This window comes from Chroicocephalus ridibundus, chromosome 3, assembly GCF_963924245.1.
Source record: "Chroicocephalus ridibundus chromosome 3, bChrRid1.1, whole genome shotgun sequence".
NCBI lineage: Eukaryota > Metazoa > Chordata > Aves > Charadriiformes > Laridae > Chroicocephalus > Chroicocephalus ridibundus.
In genome coordinates, this window is record NC_086286.1 from 95,676,308 (window position 1) to 95,703,725 (window position 27,418).

The window sequence follows — 27,418 nt, forward strand, 5'->3', positions numbered from 1 at the left end:
GGCTTTGTATATGTCTAGTACACGTATCATTTGGTCCAACTGCCTGATTATACCCTTTCTGGCTTAATATTCATAAATGAGTAGTGTAGAAAAATATTACAATATTGTTGTTAAGGCTAACATTTTGAAAGAAACACTTCTACTGCTCAGCTGGCAATAAAAGAAAACCAAGGAAAAAGGGTGAGATATTTGATGATAGAAGTAAACAATATTGTTACTTACCTTAGTTTAGATTAACCTGACTATGTGAGAGGAGTGCTGCAATATGCATGCGTTCTATGCTAGGCTGAAGCTTTTCCTCTTTCTTTTCCTTCTTTTAGTAAGAACGAACCCTTAGGGTCAGGTCCTGCTCCCACTGAAGACAAGAGCAAAAGTCTTCACTGGGGTTCAATAGGAGAAGGACAGGGACTTTAAAACATATTTTTTTTTTCTTTTGTATCTTTCTGAATAAGCTTTTGTTCCTTCAGGCTATGCAGATGTGAAGCTTTTAAGATTTCTGAAGTAGCAAGAAAGAGTTGAAAGTCTTATGTTCCTAATGAAGCATCATGCTGTCACATAATTCATCTGAATTCGCTGACCCCAATTTGCCAGTGTTGTTTTAAAAGAAAAAATGTTGGATTTACTCTTGGCTAAGAAATCAAAGGTAGTTTTTAAAACCATATTTTTTGACACTACAGGTACAACCTTTTATCCAGCTTACATAACTGCCATTCATTTGCTCAGATTCCAATTCCCCGACTCGTACTCAACTCTTCCGCTAAAAAGAAATTTCTATACATAAAAAGCTGCTCTTAACCAAACCATTATCCATTGCTGATACCCACATATGTCTCATTGCGTTTCCTTGCCTACCTGTAAACAAGGCTTCTAAGAGATAAAAACATTTTTTCATTGATCGGGACAGAAAGTTGTTATGGTACATATTCTAAAAGGCATTTGTATATTATTTCCTGCAGATGCCTAATGATGAAAGAAAATTAATATCTTAGAAATTTATTCACAGCCGGAAAATCTTCTCTCCTGAGTGGTCTATATCCAAATACATGTAACACAGATGCCACAGATGAAATATGGTAAACCACGTTTGGTGAGAGTCCTGTTTCCGAAGAGCGTGCGTCTCACTCACCTGTTTGGCTAAGTTGAGATGTGCTTCTGCTCCTGCGAGACACTATGGCAACCACTTTGGCACTAAGGCTGGAACGCCTTTTCTTCCCACCTGTTCCAACCATGCCGACAGCCGTGTCCGACTGACTCCCGTCATTGTGCTCCAGCTTATACATCTCTCCGCTCACACTTGTGCTCTTAGTGATTCTCCCTGAAGTCCCCATCCGTCTGCCTTGCATTTTAGGAGTAAATGTACTACAGTTACAAAGTAAAAACAAACATGTTAATTTGTCTGTGAAACAGCATTTCCAAAAGCCTTTTTTTTTTTTAATCAGCAAATTAATTTTAAGTCTTGATACATTTTCGTTTATTTGGTTCACAAATAAAAGGTTAATTTGATGCTCCTCAGAGTATATTATTTCCAGTATTATAATATGTTGTTCACTTCTTTGAGGGAAACAAATAAAACGAACACTTTCCCATATTTTTCAGAGTGACATAAAGAGACGCTCAACATTTAAAAGTCATGTGGAGCCTTCTGTCTGTATTCCCAGAATACTGAAAGCAATAAAACAGCAATTTTACCACCAAAGAAAATGAATATGGGCCAAGAGGATATATGTAGGTTAATACACTTATCGGTGCTGTTCACCAAAGCCTTAAGACCTAATAGATATGAAAATATCATCTTCTATATTTTCCTACTTCACAGAAAGAGATAATACAATATGTAGCACTTTTTAGGTCTTCACTCTCTCACTTCTTTAAAGGTGAATGCAATAATCAAAGAATGAAGGCAAAACAATTTTGAAGCAAAAGACCTAATAAACCACTAGAACTTTCATTGATTGACAGAAAGATGAATCGCGCTGTCAGTCCCGTTTGATTTTCTTTAGCTATTGTATTGCATTTGAATGTTTCTATACGAATCCTTTTTCTGCTCCTGCAGATAGAGGCTGGATAAAGTATTCAGGAACACACTCCAGAGAACAATCTCAAATACACGCAGGACATACTAATACACAGTCCTGACACTGCTACGAGCGAGCAATGCCCTAGCTGTAATGGCAACATGAATTTAGCTGTCACTCTGCAGAGACCCAGAAATTTAAGCTGCAGCCTCACTCACTTCAGATGTAGTTGTTAAATCAGCCTAATACATGGAATATTCCTTGATATTGTATTGCTGATTAATAGTCCTGCTCCCAATATCCTAATTTTAGGGATTGTTTTTTCCAGTAATTCTGTATTTTGAAGTCAAATATTGAATTTACTTGTTGAGGGACAGTCCAGCAGAAGTGATGGACAGCCCCACCCTCCCTCCCCCCCCCAAAAATAAGAAAAGAAGGGTTAGAGGTGCAGGCTTCTTTATCTCATGACAAGTTTCAGACAGATAGGAAATCTCACCAGGGAGAAATGAAGGGGTTTATGGGAGAAGAGCTGACATCCTGCGACTTCTACGGATCTGGGCCCTGCTAAAGGTTAAATCAGTCCTGTCCAAAGACAGATCCCGGAAAGTATAAAATTATGTATACCTAAGTTATGTTTTACTGACAGTTACCAAGATTTACTAATGTGTGACCATGCGTAAGAGCAGATAAAAACAGCTGATATTTTTTGAAGAAGAATCTGGAAAAGTCCTCGAATAGAAAACACAATCTAAAGGCCATTATCAATGTCCACACAGGCATTTAACTACGTTCAGCACTTACGATCTGCTTCTCTTAAGTTCAGATAAAAAAACAGCTAGCACCTGCACACAGAACAAGGTGCTGCGATGCACTGAAGCACTCAAGAACACATTTTACTGGACCACCTGAGGTACACTGAGCTTAAAATAGGTTCTCTGTTGTTCCCTCCTATCCCACTGTGACTTTAGTGACTGCCTTTTGGGTTTGCATGGCAAAAACGGAAGGACATATGTATTTTGATGTTTCCATGTAAAATTCCTTTGCATTTTATTGGAGATCTCCCCCAGTACACACTCCCTCACATGTATGAGAGCACACACACATACACACACACACACCATATTATATTCAATCATTCTAGGAAGAATTTTAACTGCCCTTTTTGATAATGTAAAAAAAAAAAAACTCACAAAAAAAGACCATCTTCCGTAAATATGCGAATATCAAGGAAAAGGTTTTCTGTAAGGCAAACGAGTTCTGGTCACTTAAAAATGGCATCAAATTGAGAAAAAATGCCGTAAAATATTTCCCATTTTCAAAACACATACTGATTGTCTTGAGGGAGAATAATACTAATTTCTTGGCTTTAATACGACTCATGTCCCTAATATAGTATAGGTGTTTGCCTCACAGGCTACAAATACTGCTGCTTTTTGCTTTTTAAAGTTGCAATGATCACTAAATAATGATATCTTTATTGTTGTTCATAGAATGCAATAAAGTCAACTATACAAAATAGCTAACCTACCAGCTTCTTTTGTTTCAAGTAACACAGACTTCTTTCTTTACCCCTCCACAAACACTATAACATGAAAAAATATGAATCAGGATTGCCCATGCTCTAAGAACATAGGAGTCATTATTCTTCAAATAGCAAATTATTTTAAAAAAGCAGTGCTGATCACAAAATTCATGCTGAAACTTCTGATGAAAATATTTTTCTCCAATTTGAGAAGACTTAGTGAAATTTATCTTTCTTAATTTTGGGGCTGGATATTGGTCCACAGCTCTAGCACAGAAGTTTGTCTATGGCCAGAGAATCTTAGGATAAGTTTTCTCTTTAAGAAGAAGTGATGTTACTAACTTGCACACTTATCAAGAAAACCTTAAAACTGGAGATCAAATGTACAGTGCGATAATACTGTCTGAATATGCAATCAACCTGCATCATTAGCATGCAGTGCTGTCATACAGTCCCTGCATTCAAACAGAAACTTCGATCCCTAATTCAGAATACCAGGGCTTGCCAACATCATTCCTTCATCAACTGATTTCATTTTCCCATGCTGAGTCCCTTTTCCTCCTCTGCTGAGGAAACAAGACCCCACACTCGTGCCCGTAGGGTGCTAGAAGGCAACATCATTGACTGGTTTCCTTCTCTGGAGAAGGAGACAAACCAAGAGTACAGTCTGATACTTGGGGGGGGCAGAATTACACAGGCCTCGTTTTCAGGTGTCCTACTTTCTACTTGGATTGGACATGGATAATTCCTTCCCACCAGTGCTTGGAATTGGATTTCAGTGACTATTTCTGCGATGCTGATGGTAGCCCCTAATCAAAGCTTTATATAGTCATTTTATTCCCATTTTGAGCCATGGAGTTGCTGCCAATTCTGGAACTCTTGAGTTTATACATCAACACTTTAGTAAGAGAGAAGGAAGAAACTGAAAATATTTCCTTTGAGAGCATCTGTTGACATTTGAGCTATATTGACATGTACTTTGCTGACATACTAATCTATAAACGTATCATTTATGGCAATAAAGTTTAATGGACTATAAAATCTGCCATGCAATTAAAGAAATAATTGTTTATCATACTACTGACTTTTGTCTATTGAATTTCAAGTGTGTATGAATATAATAAACACTAGTCTTACGATGTTTTTATGGTAGTCTTCACTTTTTTGTACAACGGAGCTGAAATGATCTAATCTTGCATTATTTAATAAGAGTTTGGGAGACAATGATGTCCATCAGCTGAGAAATATAAACTGATAGTATCATAGCTTTAGAAAATTCCATTTTTGATACATTAATTCCCTAATTCAAGGACTATGAATGCTTTCTGAATAATAGTTAAATTGCTTTTTCAAAGACAAAAATAAATTTCAGTTTTCGTTCTTTGTGACAGTTAGAGGGACCTAGAAGATTCACCTTAAGAAAGAAAAGATTGAGATATTTTGAATTCAGATTAATCTTGTACTTGTTTTTATCTTGCAAATATCAAGCCTTACTTTCCTAGGAAATATACTCTAGTGCACTTCTAGTATAAAACACCTATTAGTTTGCTAGAAACAGGCTTCATGGGATAGGACCAAGGATCAAATCCTGCAGCTGTCCAATACTTCCCCTTGTCATAACTAAAGAAACACACTAAGTAAGATTCCTTTGTGTTCCTCTAATGCCCGGGCTAGTTTATCATTTTACATTAATTGGAACAGTATCAAAAGAACAGCTATTTAAAATTCGGTCTTCTTACACCATCTCATTGGATAGCCGTAGAACACAATGTTTTTCCATTCCATTACTGGCTATCACTTGGAGAAATAGCTTCACACTGTTACTTTCTTCAGTATAGTTAGAGTTTAATTTATGAAGCACAAAGAAGCAAAAGACCTGCATGAATTTCCATATATCCTTTTGCACTTAACCCTTCTGATAATAACATACTTAAAATTAAATTTTTCTTTACTGGACTTGCTGGGATTAGTGACACACTCATTTAAATGCAGATGCAAGTTTTTACAGGCTAAAATTGCTAAATTCTTAACTTATGTTGTTGATCCAAACCTGGTTATCATAACACAATAACTAAATGCAGTTTTCAGTAGCAGGATGACTAAAAGTAGTATATTTATCAGTATATTTCATTTATTTCTAAAAGAAATAATTCAATAAATTTGCATTTAAAATTATTTTATGATATTTAGCAATTCTTTCAATGAGTAGCTCAGCAAAAATCTTATGCTATTTTTAATTTTTGGCATAATAACATCACCCATGTGTCTATTAAGAATGGTTACAGACAATCTCTCTGTGCCTCTGTTTTACTTCACAGATATTTAGAATGGGAAAAGGGTCACTTGATTTTTTTTAGCTTTTTCTTTTTAAACTGTTTTTTAATGGAAGTAAACCACTGACACCCGAACCCCTTTGACCCCCCAGGAGCAGAGGCGCCCCCGGCCCGGGCTCCCCGGAGCTGTCCTTCAGCACCAGGGTCACCCACCACCCCCGGCCAAGACGCCGCTCCCTTTACCAAGGGAAAAAACGCTTACATTTGCCTGCCGAAACCTACGCACTCGAGATGGAGCCTACCTAAAGTGGTATCTGTGCTGCAAAAGGCAAAATCAAGACTGTATTTGCATGCCGGCCATCAGAGTCCTGAAAGAAAGCAGCGCTTTCAGTTTTGCAAGCTGCCGCTACCTGAAAGCTGTATCTATGGGAACGAAGAATGAACTATTAAGATAAAAAACTTATTCAAAGAGTAGTTTGCATTACAAGCTGCCATAAAAGTTAAACCTGAGGTAAATTCTATAAAATGAACACACTACAAGGACACCGTGGATTATACTTGCTTATATTAAACTATAGCATGCACAACTATATAGAACTGAAACAAAGCCAATTACGTGTATTAAATCATTGTATGACTTCCTACATACAGATATCTAATACATATATATATATACTCAAGATGCATAAAATTATACTGGACAAATTATTTGGATTGAGAAATTTGGATTGTATATAGGTATACACTCTATATTTCTCATTAACTACATAAAATACCTGCCAATAATACATACCACCCGAAAAAGAAAGACAGTAAGACACAGAAAGCTAGAACAAACTTTGCCCATAAACTCACCTATATAGTATCTGGAAGTATATCCTTTTACAGAAAAAATCTTAAGCGATTAGCCATTGCTAAAATTACAGGATTTCCTTCATTCTCTTAGACTTACTGATGATTTATAAAAAAATAGTTTAGGTGTTTATTTTTGTGATCACTCATTTTTACTCCATCCATTTCTCCAGTAATGCAAGCCATGAGTAAATAAATAATCCCGTGTTCCTTGCTGTATAGAAGATATTTTAATATAAGTTCTTTCCACACAGTTTCAATAACTTGAAGCTTTTGACAGAATCCCTGGCCTTCACCAGCATGAGCTAGCAAGCTTCCTTTCTCTTCTGCTGAATGCAGAATCACGTACTCATTCATAGCCACTGTGGCACCCTTTTGGAATGAGGTAGCTCATGAATACTAATAACCTCCTAAACATGTAATAGTTGTGGACCAAAGGGAAGATGAGTGCTCCTTTATAACAAGCAACATTACATTTCTAAAAATAAACTAATTCTTGGTATTAGTATTACATGATATATAATTAATAAATCCAAACTCTAAATTACCTATCCACAAATTGCTCTATCAGTCTTAGAACATATAGCTATATTTACATATGATATATAACATTTGCTTCAAGATTAATTACTGTACAGTTTACGGTATTTCATAAATTAATTCAAACATGGTGCTTTACAAACCAAAGGGCAACAACATATCCTATATTGAAATTCTCTCTAGTTAGTCAAGAAACTTTTTTAGACCATAAAGAAGTTAGTTGATTTAATGAAATAATAATTTTGTACAGTCTGTACCAACTGGAACTACATATTGATCTAACATGCATATTGATCATATATTAAATCCATGAAATAGTTGTTAGAATCAGAAAAACACCCTGCTTCTCCTCTAAAGTCACCATATTAGAGTCGTATCGGTGTATTATGATAGTTGAAATTCAGTAACTTCTGTAAATTATTATATCTGTTCCTGAAAATATTCCTCTATTTTCAAAAAGTGCTACTCAGTGACACAGCTAAAGTCCCAGCCCCATTGTGTTCAAAGTGTAAACTCTCACCAAGGTAAGGGTTGGGGAAGATTTCATTACAGAATTCTCCTCTGGGAGCTTAAGTGGTTAACATCCTACTTTGGAAGATCAGGAGATTTCCATGTTGGAATATGTATCAGAATCTGTTTTGTGAAAAAGCCTTTCTCAGTAACACACTGACCAGTGAGTTGTGCGAGTTTCACAGCTCTGACATCTCTATTTTTTAAACTCGTAAAACTAGCATTTCTCTGTGAAATGAAAGAAAGTAAGTCTGAACATCACAAAAGATATTTCATCAAAGAACATTTCATCAAGATAATCTATATTCTCTCAGCCAAGCACAGCAATTGTCTCTGTATGCAGGAGCCCATGTGTCTGCCTGTGCATACCCACAGCACTACCAACCTGAAGCCAACTAAACACATGAATAATAAAATGAAGGCAATACAAAAGCAGTTAATTACTGCAGGGGTGCTGCTCAGGGTTAAGTATTGCTATTAATGCTGACACGGGCAGGCTAATGGGAATGAAAGGGCAAACAGCTCAAATGACACAAACTTGACCGCAGATAGCCATGTATATATTAAATTCAAGTGTACCAAATATAGGAAGCATGTAAATGCTAAATCTGTATCAAGAAAATAGGTGTTGGGGGGTTCGTGTACGACAAATACAAAAATGCAGAGTTTTTTATGCTCACTACTGAATGGAGGAAACTTTCTTCAGTAGCAAGAAAACAGAATTCACCAGCTTTTCTTTCTTTGTATAATATTCAGCAATAAGATATTATTCATAGAACTATAGAATCTTCATGGTTGGAAAGGACCTTTGAGATCATCAAGTTCAACCATACACACACAAAAAAACCCCCTACAATCTCTGCCACTAGAGCATGCCCTGAAGTGCCACATCTAGACGTTTCTTAAATACCTCTAGGGATGGTGACTCAACCACCTCCCTGGGCAGGCTGTTCCAGTGCCTGACCACTCTTTCAGTAAAGTAATTCTTCCTAATATCTAATCTAAACCTCCCCTGCCGCAACTTCAGACCGTTTCCTCTGGTCCTGTCATTATTGACTTGGGAGAAGTCCCCACCTCTCTCCAACCTCCTTTCAGGTAGTTGGAGAGGGCAATGAGGTCTCCCCTCAGCCTCCTCTTCTCCAAGCTAACCATGCCCAGCTCCCTCAGCCTCTCCTCATATGACCTGGTCTCCAGACCCCTCACCAGCCTGGTAGCTCTCCTCTGGACACGCTCCAGCACTTCAATGTCCCTCTTGTACAGAGGGGCCCAGAACTGAACACAGCACTCGATGTGAGGCCTCACCAGTGCCGAGTACAGAGGCACGATCACTGCCCTACACCTGCTGGCCACGCTACTCCTGATACAAGCCAGAATGCTGTTGGCCGCCTTGGCCACCTGGGCACACTGTTGGCTCATGTTAAGCTGGCCGGCCACCAGCACCCCCAGGTCCTTTTCTGCTGGGCAGCTTTCCAGCCACTCTGCCCCAAGCCTGTAGCGTTGCTTGGGGTTGTTGTGACCAAAATGCAGGACCCGGCACTTGGCCTTATTAAACCTCATACAGTTGGCCTTGGCCCATCGATCCAGCCTGTCCAGGTCCCTCTGTAGAGCCTTCCTACCCTCAAGCAGATCAACACTCCCACCTGGTTTGGTGTCGCCTGCAAACTTACTGAGGGTGCACTCAATCCCCTCATCCAGATCATTGATGAAGATATTAAACAAAACCAGCCCCAAAACTGAGCCCTGAGGGACACCACTGGTGACCGGCCGCCAAGAGGATTTCACCCCATTAATCACAACTCTCTGGGCATGGCCATCCAGCCAGTTTTTAACCCAGTGAAGAGTGCACTTGTCTATGCCATGATTCGCCAGCTTCTCCAGGAGAATGCTGTGGGGGACGGTGTCAAAGGCCTTACCAAAGTCCAGACAGACAATGTCCACAGCCTTCCCCGCATCCAGAAGGCGGGTCACGTGGTCATAGAAAGAGATCAGGTTGGTTAAGCAGGACCTCCCTTGCCTAAACCCATGCTGGCTGGCCCTGATCCCTTGGCTGCCCTGCACTTGCCGTGAGAGCTCACTCATGATGATCCTCTCCATGATCTTTCCTGGTACTGAGGTCAGGCTGACAGGCCTGTAGTTCCCCGGATCCTCCTTCCAACCCTTCTTATAGATGGGCGTCACATTAGCCACCCTCCAGTCAACTGGTACCTCCCATGTTGACCAAGACTGTTGATAAATGATGGAGAGAGGCTTGGTGAGCTCTCCCACCAGCTCCCTGAGTACTCTTGGGTGAATCCCATCCGGCCCCATAGACTTATGTGCGTCTAGGTGCAGAAGCAGATCATTGACTACTTCCTCCTGGATTATGGGTGGGTTGTTCTGCTCTCCATCCTTATCTTCCAGCTCAGGAGGCTGAACACCCTGGGGACAGCTGGTCTGACTATTGAAGACGGAGGCAAAGAAGGCATTAAGTATCTCAGCCTTCTCTTCGTCCTTGGTTGCAACTTTCCCCCCAGCATCCAGTAAGGGATGGAGATTCTCCCTTAGTCTCTTTTTGTTGATGTATTTATAAAAACTTTTTTTGTTGTCCTTAATGATAGTGGCCAAGTTGAGCTCCATCTGGGCTTTTGCCTTCCTAATTTTCTCTCTTTATAACCTAACGAGATCTCTGTACTCCTCCTGAGTTGCCTCTCCCTTCTTCCAAAGGTGGTAAACCCTCCTTTTATTCCTAAATCCCATCAGAAGTTCCTTGTTCATCCAGACTGGCCATTTTCCTCACCCTTTAATCTTGCGACACTTGGGGACAGCCTGCTCCTGGGCCTTTAAGATTTCCTTCTTGAAGAGCCTCCAGCCTTCCTGGACCCCTTTGCCCTTCAGGACTGTCTCCCAAGGGACTCTCTCAACCAGTGTTCTGAACAGGCTAAAGTCCACCCTCCGGAAGGCCAAGGTGGAGGTTTTGCTGACCCCCCTCCTTACATCGCTACGAATTGAAAACTTGACCATTTCATGATCACTAAACCCAAGACAGCTTCCAGCCACCACATCTCCCACTAGTCCTCCTCTGTTTGTGAACAGTAGGTCTAGCGAGGCACTTCCCCTGGTCGGCTCCCCTACCAGTTGTGTCAGGAAGTTATCTTCCATGCACTCGAGGAACCTCCTAGCCTGCCTGCTCTCTGCTGTGTTATGTTTCCAGCAGATACCCGGCAGGTTGAAGTCCCCAACCAGAACAAGGGCTGGCGATTGTGAGACTTCAGCCAGACGCTTATAGAATACTTCATCTGTCTCCTCATCCTGGTGTCTACAGCATACTCCCAGCACAAGATCTTCCTTATTTGCCTTCCCCTTCATCCATACCCATAAACACTCGACTTTATCACCACTGGAATCTAGCTCTATACAATCAAAACACTCCCCAATGTACAGAGCCACTCACCCGCCTCTCCTTCCTTGCCTATCCCTTCTGAAGAGCTTATAGCCATTCATCGCAGCATTCCAGTCACGACAATCACCCCGCCAGGTTTCCATGATGGCAACTACATCATAGCTGTCCTGCTGCACAATGGCTTCCAGCTCATCCCATTTGTTGCCCATGCTACGTGCATTTGTGTAGATGCACTTGAGCTGGGCTACCGATTTCAGCCCCATCCTTGGCCCTTTATCCTTAGGCTCATTACTAGTGGGCCTGGTTTTATCCCCTCCCCGCTTCGGTTCTAGTTTAAAGCCCTGTCCATGGGCCTTGCTAACTCTTGGCCTAGTACCCTTTTCCCCTTTCGGGATAGAGTTAGGATATTGGGTTAGGATATTCTCCCTGTTACAACACATTGCATTGCTTTTTTTCCCTCCAAAGCATGAGGTACTGAAGTACCTACCATCTCACTGCTCTTCATATAAAAAGGCTACATCATTGATAGGAAATATATTGCTCACTGCTCCTTTACAAAAGTAAATAATAGCAACAGGCAATAGCTACAACATAGGGAATGGAAGAGGAACATCTGAAAGGCTAAATGGAGCAGTTGAAGGACAGGACTAACAAAGAAAACACATAAAAAAGATAAATTGAGATGAAGATAAAGCAAGTGAGAGCTACTCTGAGGTCTGAGCCATGGCTAAAACTATTTTCCTACATTTCTTCATTCTAAAAATAACATGTACTGCCTGTTAAAATTGTTAGTGTAATGTTCTTAAAGTTTATGAATTATATTTCATCTTAATCAACTTCAATAATTAAATGAAAACCAATTAAAATTATTTTTCAGTCTTTTTCAAATCAGTAAGAAAGGCTGCTGGTAACAGGACAGTTTCTTTGAAAGAGGAAGCATAATTAGATAATTAAAAATGCACAAGTAAGGCTCCATAGTACATTTTTCATGTACAGATGTTCTGAAGGGATTAAAGACTCCATCTCCCTTCCGCTCTGATAGACACATAAAGCAGTTTATGAAGATGGATTTGAAAAAATCATTATCTTTAGATAATGAATAATTAGAACATTAATTTACTCTGGCTTCACCTTGGTTTTGTACATAAATGACCTCAGATCCAGAAGTTTCCATCTGTAATATACTGGTTTGGGGTAAAAAGGATACATTATATTTTTTAAGCAGCTTAGCTTAACTGTTTTCATACATCTTGCCTCCCTGATGATAATTTGGAGGCTATTGCACTCTATTTCCCCCCTAAAAAGCAAGAGTTGTGACTCAGGTTATATCAGTGTGCTTGCCCTTGCCCCAAGAGAGATCACGTAAGAAGCAATATTAATCAATTGCCATACATGTTCATAATGTTTCTCTCTAATGAAACTGGGAACTGCAGTATTAATGAAATGGTTCTGGTGTTCAGTTTTGAGCTGCAGTGATTTGGATAATCAGAAACAAAGTAGGACTGCCAATTTACTTCAAGTATTGCAGTGGATGCTTATACTGTGGAGACTTTAGATACAAAAATGCCAGTTATAACGTTACTGCCTTGCCTGTTAATTACATCTGTTCTTCAAATTTGTCAAACATTAAAAAATTAGGTAGGAATTTTCCATGTCTGGTTTCTGTCCAAGGTTGAATTTCGTCTTTTACTTATTCTAAGTTCCAGCTGAAGTACCATGACAGATTGTCTGGTCCTTTTGAAGGAATTAAAAACAAAAAAAATAAATCCATATTGTAGTGTCACATAATAAACAAATAAATTCACTTCACTTTGAGAAGTACATATGGCTGGTGCCTGACCAGGTGCCAATGAGGAGACCCTTCTATTTGGCACAAGCTGTTTTCTGTTCCTTTGAGTATCTGTAAATTTGGTAAAGCAACAACTTTAAGCCATAACCCTCATGTTAAGAGACTTCAAAGAGATCGACAGTTAAAATACCAGGAGACTTTTTATCACAAAGCAGCGTTGCACTTATTCACAGCTCCTATGGCTAAACATTTCCTGAATGCTCTATTTCCTGAATATCACTGTTTTGCCTCAAGGCTAGAGGCAGAAAGTCAGTATTTTCCAGTAATTGCTTCTCTTGGCTACTTTGGATCTGGGAAAGTTAGCCGGGATGCAGGGAGGCTGCATCTTCCCTGTTGGCCATCAGGCATGACCCAAGACAAAGTCAGCTGATTGGAGTGCAAAAAAATGAGATGGACAATAATCCCTGGAAGGAAAGAGACTGGTTCACAGTGATACTGAAGTAGGAAGAGAATAAGAAAACTTGGGGAATAAATTCTTTTAATCACTCTTTCTGAAGACAAAATGGTTCCTAAAAATTCCTGAAACTGAACGAAAGCCTTTCCAACATACCATCACAAGTATTTATTATATTACGACCCTCCCATGAGATGGTCAGTTTATCTTTTGTAGCAACAAAACCCTCACTATCCCTTCACTTTTGCAGAGAAAGCACGCTGCTCTTTCATGTGCCATTCCTGCCGTTTTGCATGGCCAACCCCGCAATCACATAAACTGTGCAATCTTTTACTATGTAACTGGGTTAAACAAACCAGAATGCTAACAAATCACGTAAGTTTTTTGCTCCAAACTTTCCACATGATGAAGGGATTGAATCCACAGCATCAAGCCAGAATAAACTCACGTGCAACAGGCAGCATGTGATCACCAGTGAAGACATGTTTGAAGTGACTTGTCAATCATCGCATAAAAACTGTGGGGCAGAGACCCAAAGAGATTAATTTCGCAGAGCAGTAATTAACTAGGTGTGTCAGAAGACCATCCTTTCTCTTTTTACAATCCCCCCCTCATTCTCTAAACACGTTCTAGCTTCTGCAACAAAGATAATTTGAGTTTTAAAGAAGACCGACTCTTTATGCGCACTGTCTTCATTTATCCCTGGGACAGGCCCATACCATGCACTGACTGAGGCAAGTTCCAGGGAGAGAAATGACACTAATTAAACGAGTATGCCTACACACAAAAAGGCCAGGTTTACCCAGGCACACTCAGTTCTAGTATTTTGTATCTTTCAGCACTTAGCTTCACACTCTTCATATTCTTCTAATACAAATTTTGTGAAAGTTTTCTTTAATAAGCATTCTTTATATTACATAAATTCAAATTTAGTGATTTATACCATTAAAAACATTCACATGTAACCAGTAGAACTGGTTCATTAACATATTCACCAACGACCTGGACGAGGGGACAGAGTGTATCCTCAGCAAGTTTGCTGATGACACCAAACTGGGTGGGGTGGCTGACACCCCAGAGGGCCGTGCTGCCATCCAGCGTGACCTAGACAGGCTGGAGAGCTGGGCAGATGAGGTTCAACAAGGACAAGTGTAGGGTCCTGCACCTGGGGAGGAAGAATGTCAGGCACCAATATAGGTTAGGGGTGGACCTGCTGGAAGGCAGCTCTGAAGAAAAGGATCTGGGGATCTTGGTAGACAGTAAACTATCCATGAGCAAGCAATGTGCCCTTGTCACCAAGAAGGCCAATGGAATCCTGGGCTGCACAGGGAAGAGTGTGGCCAGCAGGTCAAGGGAGGTCATTCTCCCCCTCTGCTCTGCACTGGTGAGGCCACAACTGGAATACTGTGTCCAGTCCTGGGCTCCCCAGTTCAAGAGAGACAAGGAACCACTGGAGAGAGTACAGCGTGGGACAACAAAGATGACTGAGGGATTGGAGCATCTCCCTTATGAGGAAAGACTGAGAGAGCTGGAACTCTTCAGCCTGGAGAAGAGAAGGCTGAGGGGAGACCTTAATAATGTTTACAAGTATCTAAAGGGTGGGTTTAAGGAGGATGGAGCCAGACTCTTTTCAGTGGTTCCCAGTAACAGGACGAGGGGCAATGGGCACAAGCTGGAACATAGGAAGTTCCAATCAAATATGAGAAAAAACTTCAATACGGTGAGGGTGACAGAGCACTGGAACAGGCTGCCCAGGGAGGTTGTGGAGTCCCCTTCTCTGGAGATTTTCAAGAATCGCCTGGATGCATCCTGAGTAATGTGCTCCAGGCAATCCCGCTTTAGCAGGGGAGTTGGACTAGATGATCTCTAGAGGTCCCTTCCAACTCTGAAATTCTGTGATTCCATGAACTGGTGGTATATTTTATTCATATATTCAAGCAAAACGCTTGCTATTTTTCTCTTTCTATTTTTTATTTAAAAATACAAATATTAATCAAAGAGCCTAAAACGTTGGAGTTGTTTCTTTCCATTTTATGTTACATTTTTTTTAATCAGGTGAATTTTTATAAGAACACATTTTATTCTAACATTTCAAGAACTGAAGAGTGAACAGCCATAAGCTTAAATTAGAACTGTTAAGTTTTTCCTTTCTGTTTTCAGTTGAAGTATTGTAGGCTGAGGGGTTTTGGGGATTTTAAATTTATTCTGACAGCTGTTCAAGCCAATTTGCTGGTCATTTTTCCATTTCTGGTCATCATTAATTTCAGTGACTGTACTGAATTGCTCAGCCAGCCAAACTTTGTTAAAATTGTAGTTTTTTGACTTTTTACATCTAAGTAATTTTTACTGAACTTAAACATACCTTCGCTATTCTGGCTGAACTCTGGTAACGTTACTGTGCTTGAATTTCTCTTCCAACATAAGTTATGTTATTTGGAGGCACAGACACTAACCATAAAATCATAGACTAATGCAAAAGATCACTCTTAAACCAAATTACTGTATATTCTCTTCCAGCACTTGTTCAAAAGAAAACAGTCCATATAGTAACTATTCTGTGGAGACACTCTTGATACGAAGACATGAAGCAACAGAGGGACCAAAAACTTCCCGTAAACAAACTACCTCTGGAGTGAGAAGCCACAGAGCCGCACTTAGTGGTGGTGTTGCCCAGCCTCATGAGCACTCAAAGGCCAGACTCCCAGCCCAGGCATAGCAAGTTGCTGCCTTGAGATAATATGCCGGGATAAAGCTGTATACGAATATCTGTGTATGCGCTAAGCGATTAAACCAGGCACTCCAAAAAGAAGATCAAACTGCAAAATACAGACAAATACTTTGAGATACATGGCAGGGAATATCCAGAAGCACGGACACGTCCAGAGTAGGCAACGTGATGGTACTCCAGTGCCAGAGTTGGTGGAAAGTTCCCTTCCTTTTCTTACCACTGCCTATTTCTACCTGAGTTTCTTATGCTGTGTTATGGTTTGGGTAATCTTCAGCTATGTACTTTTAGCTTTCCTAGCAAACTCTGACCAACTCACAATGTGACAGTTTCTCTATCACCAACAGATGATCATTTAGATCAGGAAGAATTTTACAACTGTACTCCCTACTTCTCAGACAGCTGGGAATGCAGATGAGACAACCGAGTCTCAAAACTACCCAATGCTGAAAAGGTTCCTAGAGAGGTTTTACCCTACAGCTTTGCCTAAAAGTCTTGATCAGGCTTTTTGCTGCATAAATACTCTTTCTTTGCGAGAATGAACACTATTACCACTCTGAAGTTTTAAAAAGATGCTCCTTAATTTCTCAGAGCTGATGACAGCTAGAACACAACGGTCCACATCTGTGAAGCTCTTAGGCTTTTCTAACCCTGCTAGGGAATTTGCATTAGCCACAAGTTGCATTTTGCACTATATTAAAATTGTATTATCTTTCAAGACAATTTGGCTTGGACTGCTTGGTCTTACATTCATATTTCTCAAATTTGTTGTATTTTAAGCAACGTAGCAGTCGTACCACTACTACTCAACACAGTTACACTGGAGACTGACAAGTTTTCCATCAGCTTGAACTTTTGGTGTGTGTAAAAAATTGAAGAGCTGTGTAATCATTTAAGAGACGTCTCTGTATTGACAAGTATCGGTTACACCTCTAGGGAAAGCTGAATAAAGACAGCAGTTTGTTAAGCACACAAAATAGTCAAACTCCCAGCTTGCAAATAAAAGGATGAATTAGTGTGCTTTTTAAACCCAGATTTCAAATGTTACCATTATGCTAATGTTTTCCAGAGCATAAGGTTCTAAATAACCATAAAAAATTTACTAGTGCTTGTAAAAATGTATCACTACCTTGAGAACAGACTTGTTAAAGAGTTTCAAGTGCTATTTATCACACTCTCCTCTGAAAGTCAAATTATTTTTTGGTTTATAAACTTCCAATTCAGAGAAAACACAAATATTAGTTGAAACTTCGTTTTTTAACTCAGATATGGCGTTTCTGAGCTTTTAGCCTTGTTTTCTGTGTTCCTTATACAATCTATACAGCTTCTATCACTCATTCCCCTACTGCCTCATCAAGGTGAATTCCACCCAAACTGATCCATTGGGAAAGAGTTGAAGCTATCAAGATTTTACAAATTTTGTGATGTCTGACAACTAGGCAGATGAGAGAGATGTTAAATAAGGTGCCCTGCTGAAGAAAGGTTGTTATATGATCTCAGTACTTCTCTATTCTCTTTGGTCTGTCAGCTGAACGCTCTGGGTAGGGGAAGATCATGGAGATACAGTGGAGGAGGGAGGTAACTGCAGTGTGGGCTGCTTGGCTGTGACACTTCAGTAACTGAGTCCTTCCAAAACATCTTGTATGCATGGTCTTTTCACTGCGATAAATATTAAAGTTGAACTGAGTTAGATGAATTTATTTTTTTATCGACCCTCCATGTTTTAGTTAATACTTGTATATCTTTTGTGAGCACAGCACTCATGGAAGCTTATACCAGGGACACACACACCTACTTACGGATGCAACATACAGTGCAAATGAGCATACTAAAGGCCGAAAGCCCACACCAAAAAAAAAAATGATTGAATCTAGTACCCACTGTTCCTGGTCTTCATTTCACCTCATTTTATTCTTGCAGTAGGAGTTTGATAAGCAAGTATGGAGTTGATAAATTTCATTGATGATTTTAAAGCATCCCATGCTTTGAAAAATACTGCTTCTTATAATGCTACCTCATATGCCATTCTCTGCATCATTAATATTGAGATGCTCTTTGGATTGAATAAACACTAGCACCAGTCACACAGTAAAATGTTAATTTAAATATTCCATTTTTAAATAAAATCTTTGCAATGGAAAATTCCAAAATGAAAAGAAATCTTCTGAAAACATAGCAGACATAGGGCTATGAAGCCAATGAGGGCTTTCAGTGTTTATTTTTAATACTAAGACCCAAGGAAAGTCTTCAGTCTGTCAGCAGGACCGGTTACGTTATGGATGCTCCCATTCTAGCTATGGGAGGGAAGATGTTCTCCACTGCAATATCAACTAATTAATCTCACTCAGTATTTAAACACAGAACTATAAAACACTGAAGCCACTGCACAATACGTTGCTTATTACATTATATAAGAAAATCAGTCTCTCTCAGTGACCCTAAATGTCTTCTCTACAGCAGAAACCTTGACTACAAAGAAACAGTCATACGTGGGAAAATTATCAGCAATATAATTAGTGTCATAAATATAGAAGTTGTCTTCTGGTATTTACAATCGTCTTTTTTATATCAAACTGGAATTCCATTACTGTTTCAGTCACACTGAACAAAACCTAAAGCAGTATAATATCTTAGTTCTAATACTGACTCTAATAGCTTGTATTTAAAAATTACAAATAAATATTTGTTAAAAAATACTTGGGAAATCGAAGCAGATGGTCTCTATTGCCATGTGCTTAACTAGCTTGTTAATACAAGTGCTCAAGGAGTCTAATTCCTGAAGCTAATGGGAATGGAAAAGTGCTTGACAATTCAATGCAAGCACTCAATGCAATGCAGAAGGCCAGCCAGCCAGAATAAAACATACAAACAAGTGCTTAACATCCTGATTCAGCAAAGTGCTGCCATGGACTTGAGTGTTTTTCTTTCCAGCAAAGCATGTGTGGCACAGCACAGGCTACGTACTTCACTGAACCGGAGTATAAACCACTAAGGACAACCCTTCATCAGTTGTGGGGAGCTCTTGTTCATCCTTCACTGAAACCACCTGGTTCTTCTTGCACATGTAGTCTGTAGCTCACTATCCTTTCCTGCCCCTCACTGACGACGGTCTCTCACTACTCCTTCTTATTGTTGTGCAACAGAAAAAGCTATTAATCATCTCCTTATTCTCCCCTCCCCACACACAGCTAAGCTTGCTGATATGAAGATACTCTTCAAACGCTCAATTCCCTGCAAATTCCCCCCCAAATATCCATCTTAGTACAAACATCAACACGACGAAAGCAAACAGCATGACGAGAGACCTTCCAACAAGGAATCAGACCAGTGTGCTCTGCTGGCTATCCCCAGATGATGTTCACTGTCAATGTATAGAGTGACTATTTAAACATTTTGAGATCCCAGTTCACCAGGGAATCCCAGCACTTTGTGCTCTGTAATAGTGCCTCGAACCAAAAACTCCTTTCTTTCCATGAAGAGGAAGCTGGCCTCAACACTAGGACAAACTGGGCCGTTAAAGTGTTTCTGTTTTGATGACTCTCTGAGCTGGATGTCTGATCTGCCTCTGCAAAACTCTCTCCTTCCTTGCTCTAAATTCTAAGGGCCTGTGAAGTTAAACCAGAAAGACTGTGTAAGAAAAAAAAAAAATCTATGTTTTTCTGTTCTGCTAGAATCTCTGGGTCACACACAGAGTACAAATTTGGATTTAATTAGGCAAAAAAGGAGAATCAAACTCCAGTGAAGTCTCTCTCACATTACTTGTATTATTTTATTTTTTGCCCATGACAAAAAACGGTGGAGAGACTGGCTCAATGTTTCCAGGGAAGAATGAAAATTAGCAATAGACTACTTTTTTTTTTAAGGTGAAGCAGTTTAAGGTAATTCTTCCATTTAGAAGAAACAAAAATCCCCCCCACTTGAAGAAGGGCCAACAAAAGAAACAAGTAAATTTTTCTCTGACTTTAAAGAATGCGGTTTCACTCAATATATTATTAAGTGAGAAATTACACAGGTTAAAAAACTTTGGCCTTTGGAAGCCATCTAGTACTAGAGGACTATAATGTAACTACTATAATAGTATAATAAAATGCAGTTGCCACACACTGAAGTTTGCAAACAGATATGTAGTTCCTAGGAAGCTGAGAGACTTTATATAATTACAAATATTACACAGTTTTTTGGTTATGGCTTACTGAATTGTAACTCAAAACCTAAAAGTTAATCTTGTAGGTTAAAGTGTGAGTCTTGAAATATGATTCCGAACTGTAATAGCTACAAAAATCAGGAAGATTTAATTATCCAAATTAGAAGGAAGAACCACTTATTTCTGATATTTTTTTTGTTATCTGTACATTTAAGCACAAAATAAATATATTATTGCGTTATAAATATATCGATTACTTTAATCGGTGTAGCCTAGTTCTAGTATCTCATTCTTCTTTCTTAGAAAAGGAAGACTCCTGCTTACATAGAAGATGAAGGATTTCATACTCATGTGAATTACAACCCAGTCACCTTAAAATCATTTGTACCTGAAAATTGCAGGAACTACAAGTTGTCACGAGAAAGAAATAATCAGGTCAAGAAATACTCTTCAGTCAAGCTAAATTTGCAGAGATATAATTTAAAAAATAAATTGGGGACTCTCTCATAATTTTGACCATTAAAAATCATAAAAATGAAACCTTCAGAAAAGAGGACAGCTTCAATATTATCTCCCCAAAGCCATGCCAGTTCACAATATGAACAGAAATGAGTATTGTTTCAATGAGCGCCTTTGCACTGGAGCTTTCACAGCTGATTAAAAAGTCATATTGAAGCATGGATTCTGATGATCCACGGTCCAGCTGATAAATTACAACTGCAGCCATCTATAAATTTGCAAGTGCTTAGCTGTGCAGGCTTTGAAGCAGATACAATATGGAAGATGAATAGCAAATGAGAACTTAGTCTAAGATTCCTTAGAGATGTGACAACCTGTAATAATCTGGAGTTAAAATTTCCAAAAAGAAAGGCTGATCTGATTCATAGGTGAATATATATGCAGCAGAATTAATAATTTCTGCTACAGGTATGTAATTGACTGTGTGATGCTTTAGCCTGAGAAATGTGGAACAGACCTTCCACAGTGATATTTTGAAATGCTGCACATGGCAGAATTTAACCATAAAAGCAAGAAACGCCCTTTTGAAAATGCCAATTAAGGACCAGATTTTCAACGTGATGCCGACTGATGTCGCAACACCGCTGTTTGTGGAGCTGCGGAGATATGTAGTCACTGGCATCTAGCCCTTCATATATTGTTAACATCTACTTCTACCAAGAAAGAGACCCAGATGAGCACACTGCTAGAACACTGTGATTATTAATGTCTGATGGCATATAGCTAGGCATGCAGGAGGTATGCAAGTAATGAGATTATTTTTTATAATTTGTTTGGCAGTGCTGCAGCATATAGAGTCTTCTAGTATGACACCCCAAAGGCCCTCAGAATCGTAGAACAAGGAACCAACATGATTCCAAGTACAAGACAACGTCTCCTTTGCCTGATAAGGCTCTGAGTTGATAGCATCTTGCACAATTAGAATAATATTTATTTTTATACCAAATACTGATAGTGAGAGCTATAAAAATCAGGAACATGCAATTTGGCCTAGTATACCCAAATGGATCCCTCTCATGCTAAGCTACAGTACCGCATATTTCACTGCAAATTTATATAGCTCAACCCTTTCTTTATATAACGTGAAATTGCCCTTACACAGGTTTGTATAAGGAACATGGGGTCAAACATATGCAAGGTACAAAAAAATTGTGCAATATTCAAAACATTTTCAGGATCCTCTCTTAGGTTTAGATCATGAGTGTGGCAGTGAATATCCTACACAAAGCCAGTTCGAAACTACCTGCGAACTGGCTCCCATTTTCCAGGTGATTTGCTTTTATCGATGAATAAACTGCAGTGTTATTCTGTTGTTACCTCCACTAGTTCTGTCTGCAATACCTATAATAATTATTAAAAGATTTTACCTTTTGTTTTTTCTCTGAGACTGAAGAATCTTATCTACACCCTGTACGCTCTAGCACAAATTCAATATACAGATTTTAATTACTTTTGTAATTAACATGAAATGAGTCGTTTCTTTATTTCAACACAAACCTCAGTCTCATCAACTGAAAGGCATGAAAAGCCTTGGTGTGTTACGTTTTCTTTGGCTGTCATGACATGAAGTTAAACTTCGCTCAGCTGGGTCTGTGGTGCAGTACTGCTGCGTTTCAAGTGAATTAGTGAGCTGACAAGGATGGTTGCAGCCCTAGTCTAAACTGAGGGTGGGGGAAGGACTGAACAACTTTATTGCACAGGTCACATTACATACATTTATGATGGCAACAGGCAGCGCTATTGGGAAGGCTGAGAAGAGGTCAGAAGACCCTTTGTACTCTCTCTACTCCATTCTCCCTCATCACCATAAATTATATTAAACTAGCTCTAACGTACTACGTGGGAGGATGGAAAACCAATGGGAGAAAATCTATTTCCAATCCAGGCAGTGCTCTCTGGCTACAGCTCCTTGAGAGATCTTCTGCAGATCAACGCTGCTGTATGTTCTCAATGAGATGGCAAACCTCCAGTTACTTCATCTGGCTCCACACTAAAGAGACTGGGCATTTTATGTAAGAGAACAGAATAATAAGCAGCATGAAATGAAACTGTGAAAAGAAAGAGGGATCTACGTGCACAAACATTACTAAATAAGAGGGAGCTATGAGCAGAGAAAAGCAGCCAGTCAGCACTCACCATTTCCCAATGGACTCCAAGCAGAATGTCTCTGGGCAGGTCTAGAAGCGGGGAAGGGAGAGGTCTTGTTTGAGTCACTGGGAGCCTTTGCCTGGCTTAGAGTTTGCAAGCTCATCACCTTAAGCGCTTGAAGAAACTGGCTCACAGTAACACGCAGGACAAAAAAATAGAACAGCATAAGGCCAGGGACCCTATCCTGTACTAGGAAGTCTCCTCCATGTACATAAAGCCAGCAGGCTCCAGAAGTGTGAGTTTCCAGAACTGTCACAGTAACTAGGAAAGTCCCTAAATGCTTTAAAAATAAAATATTTAAACGGCCTCATTTCTAGTTAGCTCTTTGCATGAGAGTACCATCAGCAGAAAAACACTAGGTTATTTTCTCAGAGACTGACATAGACATAGCAGGGGGTACTTTTAATCCCTGCCGACAAACTGGAAGAAGTGTTAAGAGTTGGGCAAAAACTGTGGATCCAAACAGCTAATGATGTTGCATGATACCCTAGCTGTGTTATCTTCAGTTTCACAGTGACATTCAGACTTCCAGTGCGAATCTTCAGCCATGGTCAAACCCAACTTTAATAAGTTCATTCCTTTTAAAAGAAAGAAATGAACAGCCAATTCATTAATTAGCAGACAGTTCATTTTCAGTACAAAAAGTTAAGGATATTTGGAAACTACAGTTATATCTGAAAGCTAATTTGGATTCACCGGATCGTCCCTCTTAGTAAGTATTGCTAATCAAAACTCCAAGGGGACAGAAAAAAGACATAAATTCCTCAGAGTTCCTCCTGCTTGAAGTGGCAAGGGAAGCCTGCAGAGGAAAGGCCAGGAGCAGGGTGCTGAAGGGAACACTGTGCTGTGGTCCACGCTGGTATCAGCTAGTTCTTCCTGCATGCTCAATAACCGAGAAGAAAGGACTCTGAAGGAGATGCAGGGAACGGAGGAAACCATCTAGCTGTAACTATGCCTTCAAAGGCACAGCTTCTGACATGGTTACAGTTTTTGACCATTTTGGCCAATTGCTACACGACCAGCACAACCAAGTGTTACGGTTATGAAAAAAAGCAAATGGGTTCTTCCATGTGTTGGTGAGGGCAGAATTAATGACACTGTGCAGGAGACCTCATCTACAGCACTGGTCACAGAAATTCAAGGTTTCATTCAAACTGGAAATGGCAGAGAAGGGCTGCTAGGATGACCAACAAATTAGAAAGGATGTAATATGTAACTGAGTAAAACAACAAGGTAGTTAAACCATTGGGCTCTGATTGCTTGCTATGATAGCCCAAGGAGTAAATAGAAGGGAGGAAAAACCTATCTAAATAAGATGCCAAATTAGCACAGGGACAAACGTGAACAACGTGTTTAAACTCCCCATGAATAAATTTACCCTGTAACTGAAATAAATTTCCAGAGTATCAAAGAAATTAGACTTGGAAAACCTTCCAAAATAAGTGGGTGCAAAAGCAACTGATTAAGTTGAAGGTGGATCCTGAAAATACATGAATGTGATTCAGCTCTTTGTGACAGCAGAGGCTACATTCTGGCTCCAGAGAGGTCCCTTCCAGTCCTATGTTCTGATATGTAGGATAGAACAAATGTAGGGAGCACTGGCTTACAGACAGCACCTGCTACAAAATAGTACTGAACAGGACAAAACAGTACTGAACTGCTACAAAATAGTACACGTTCAGCTCGTGTAAATGTTCCCTGACCTGATCTTCTGCTGCTGAGTCCTTGCTCCAGACTTTCCCTCTGGTCGTCAATGCACTACAGCAACCTCCTGGATTGCTTGTGCCCTACTGCATTGCTCAACCAACAGATATCAGGATGGTTTAAGTTCCCCGTGAGAACCAGAGCCCGTGAATGTGAATTGTCCAGTTGTTGGGAGAAGTTTTCATCTACTTCTTCCTGATCAGGAAGTCCATAGCAGACACCCACAACATCATGACACTGGTTGGGCCTCTAGTCCTGACCCATAAACTCTCAGCTTGTTCATCATCCATCTCGAGGCAGAGTTCCCTGCGTACTCTGCTTTCTCACATAAAGGGCAACACCCCTTCATTGCCGTTCTGCCCTGCGCTTCCATGGATTGCAGCACTCCAATCATGTGAGCTATCCCGCCCCATCTCTGTGATCAGGATGAGATCATAGCCCTGCAGCTGCATAACACATCTCTAATTCCTCTTGTTTGTTCCCCATGCATTAGAGCACAGGCCATTCAGAGAGCCACCCACCTGTGCTGATCTCACAGAAAAGCATGAGAGCTTCCCCCAAATGCTCTCCTCTCAAGCATGTCCTTATTCATGCGCATACACTTGGGGCGGGTTCCTTCTTGCCCTATTTTGTTGATTATGAGGTCCTGCCTGTCTCCATCACCCTGCCCCCTTTGCTCTCAACCCAGCAACCACTTCCTCACTTGATCATGTGTCATCATTTCCCTCCTCCATCATTCCTGTTTCAAAGCTCAAGTGTACTATCACTAAAGTTCTACTGTACTGAATGAATAACAGCTACCTGCAAGTTGTATACGCTGTTCTGGAAATCGGGGATGAAAAGGTTTGTCAGATAGAGTCTGACAGTACGAACCAAAAAAAAGTTCTTTTTCTTCAGTAACGTACTAAGAACATACCTGAATCCCAAGAAGCATGTATGAGTTTGTGATACAAGCCACTCAGTGGCATGGTATAATATGTGAAACAAATTAGGACTGGTTTAAGTCCACAATTACCACCCATTTCTTTGATAAGCTCATTTAAAATATTTTAGTTAAACTTAAGCATTCAATTATGCAAAGTATGTAAAACCAGATTAAAATATGACACATACATAATTATACCACACATTTACTAAGATACTAAATATAATTCTTAATAAAGACGTGGTTTTCAAATTTAAAATGAGGAATAACAGTGATATTCCTAAGGCAGGGGCAATTCCTTTGAAATCCAGACACACTGAGACAAATTCACCCTAAAAGCAGGTATCTAGTCTTTCATGTATTTAGCAGATTTTGTTCAATCAGATTTAAGAGAAACACCTTACGGTAGCCAACTTGATAAATCCTCCAAAACAGAATCCTCCAGCCCACCTTTACCATGCATGACAGTTCCCTATTTGGCATTACCAAGAAGTTCAGGTGTCTTTGCATAAGTAGGCCCCTAATTAAAAATGATGCAATGACATCACTGGGCATAATTTTGAATGGAAGTGAGAAAATGTCCTTCTTTGTCTGATCAAGCCCATACGGTGCTTATTAATCATCATGTATTTAACGTGGATTCTTACTTATCAATTATTTGCATTAAACCGTGACAAATTTCCTTCTGCTTCATTTAGGACGTGAGAAATGTTCCTGAGTCATATACAGTAACATCTACAGCACACACAGGCACAAAGTATTGCTTGACTGTATTATGAGTGCATAAAGACCATGACTGATGAAAGCAAATCTCCATAAAGAAGGACTGGTAATCTGACTTCAGTTATGAAACACACACCAACTCCAAATGCTATGACAGGCCAAATTCACAACTCTGATTCTGATTCCAGTCAAAAGTCCCAGAACATTTTGTTTACAGAACAAAAATTCCCGATATTTGCCTGCACTTCCACTAGAGAGCATGGCAGTCAACCAGACTTCCCGGGATGGTAACAAGAAAGATGTTTGGAATGATTTCACATGCAGACTAGATTATCCACGCGTATCCATTTCTTATAACTTTCACCTGAAAATGCTAAACAAATTAGAAACGAAGAAGCTATTTTATATACTTATATTTAGAACTTGCATCAATCTTAATTCCCTTATGCAAGCTATTAGAAGTGTTAATCAACAAAATCTCCAGACTGAAGATTAACTAACGGTATTTTGCATGCACGCTATGTCACAGCTTTCTGACAGGTACTTCAACTACAAATATACTGTAGGAATGAAATTAGTCTTCTGCCTTAAAAGGTTTAGACACAGTTTTGTCATTGATTAAAGGAATGGGAAGATTTGCTTTCATTCTGTGTTACTAACTTCTTCAACATGCTCAAGTTTCCTAGCACTACACAAATTTAAATTTGTGAGTTTTGACCCAAAGAATAGCTAGAGTTTTATGTAGCTATTCAAATAAGATGCACAGTATTTCTGTGTTGTTCTGCACCGATTTTATCCTTGCTGTTCAGTTAGTGTTTCATTCTATAAACGCCATACTTCATTAAAAGCACAGTGTAGTTTGAGTGATGTAACTGAAGGAGTTACTCATTAGATATTAAAAGCACGGTGTAGTTTGAGTAATGTAACTGAAGCAGTTACTCATTACAATTAAAAATTGTCAAAAAAACCCACAAATTGTCCTACACTTACAGCTAATACCCATAGACTTTAGAGCCAAGAAAAAGAGATGTGCTTCCAGGTTTTAAAATCTTCACTGCTTGAATAAAGAAATAACTATAAATATAGGATAATATAGAAGACATTGTCTGAAATGATACAATCTTCAAAACTGAGGGAGAAGAGAGAGAGATTGACTCTGCCTGGATTGATGGGGAAAGGCATTAGCTAGATTTTTT

The 27,418-nt window shown here is 39.6% G+C and overlaps 1 protein-coding gene across 50 annotated transcripts in view; it reads right to left on the minus strand.

The window, feature by feature from the left end:
* Positions 1 to 27,418, minus strand: part of RIMS1 (regulating synaptic membrane exocytosis 1) — a 342,029-nt gene that overhangs the window by 43,512 nt on the left and 271,099 nt on the right. For 37 of the 50 annotated variants that reach the window (XM_063330221.1, XM_063330179.1, XM_063330171.1 and 34 more), the window contains one exon: positions 1,127 to 1,359. The exons of the other annotated variants lie outside the window; for them this stretch is intronic. In XM_063330221.1, coding sequence (XP_063186291.1) covers positions 1,127 to 1,359 — 233 coding nt within the window. The remainder of the gene's footprint in view (positions 1 to 1,126; positions 1,360 to 27,418) is intronic. 50 annotated transcript variants of the gene reach the window in all.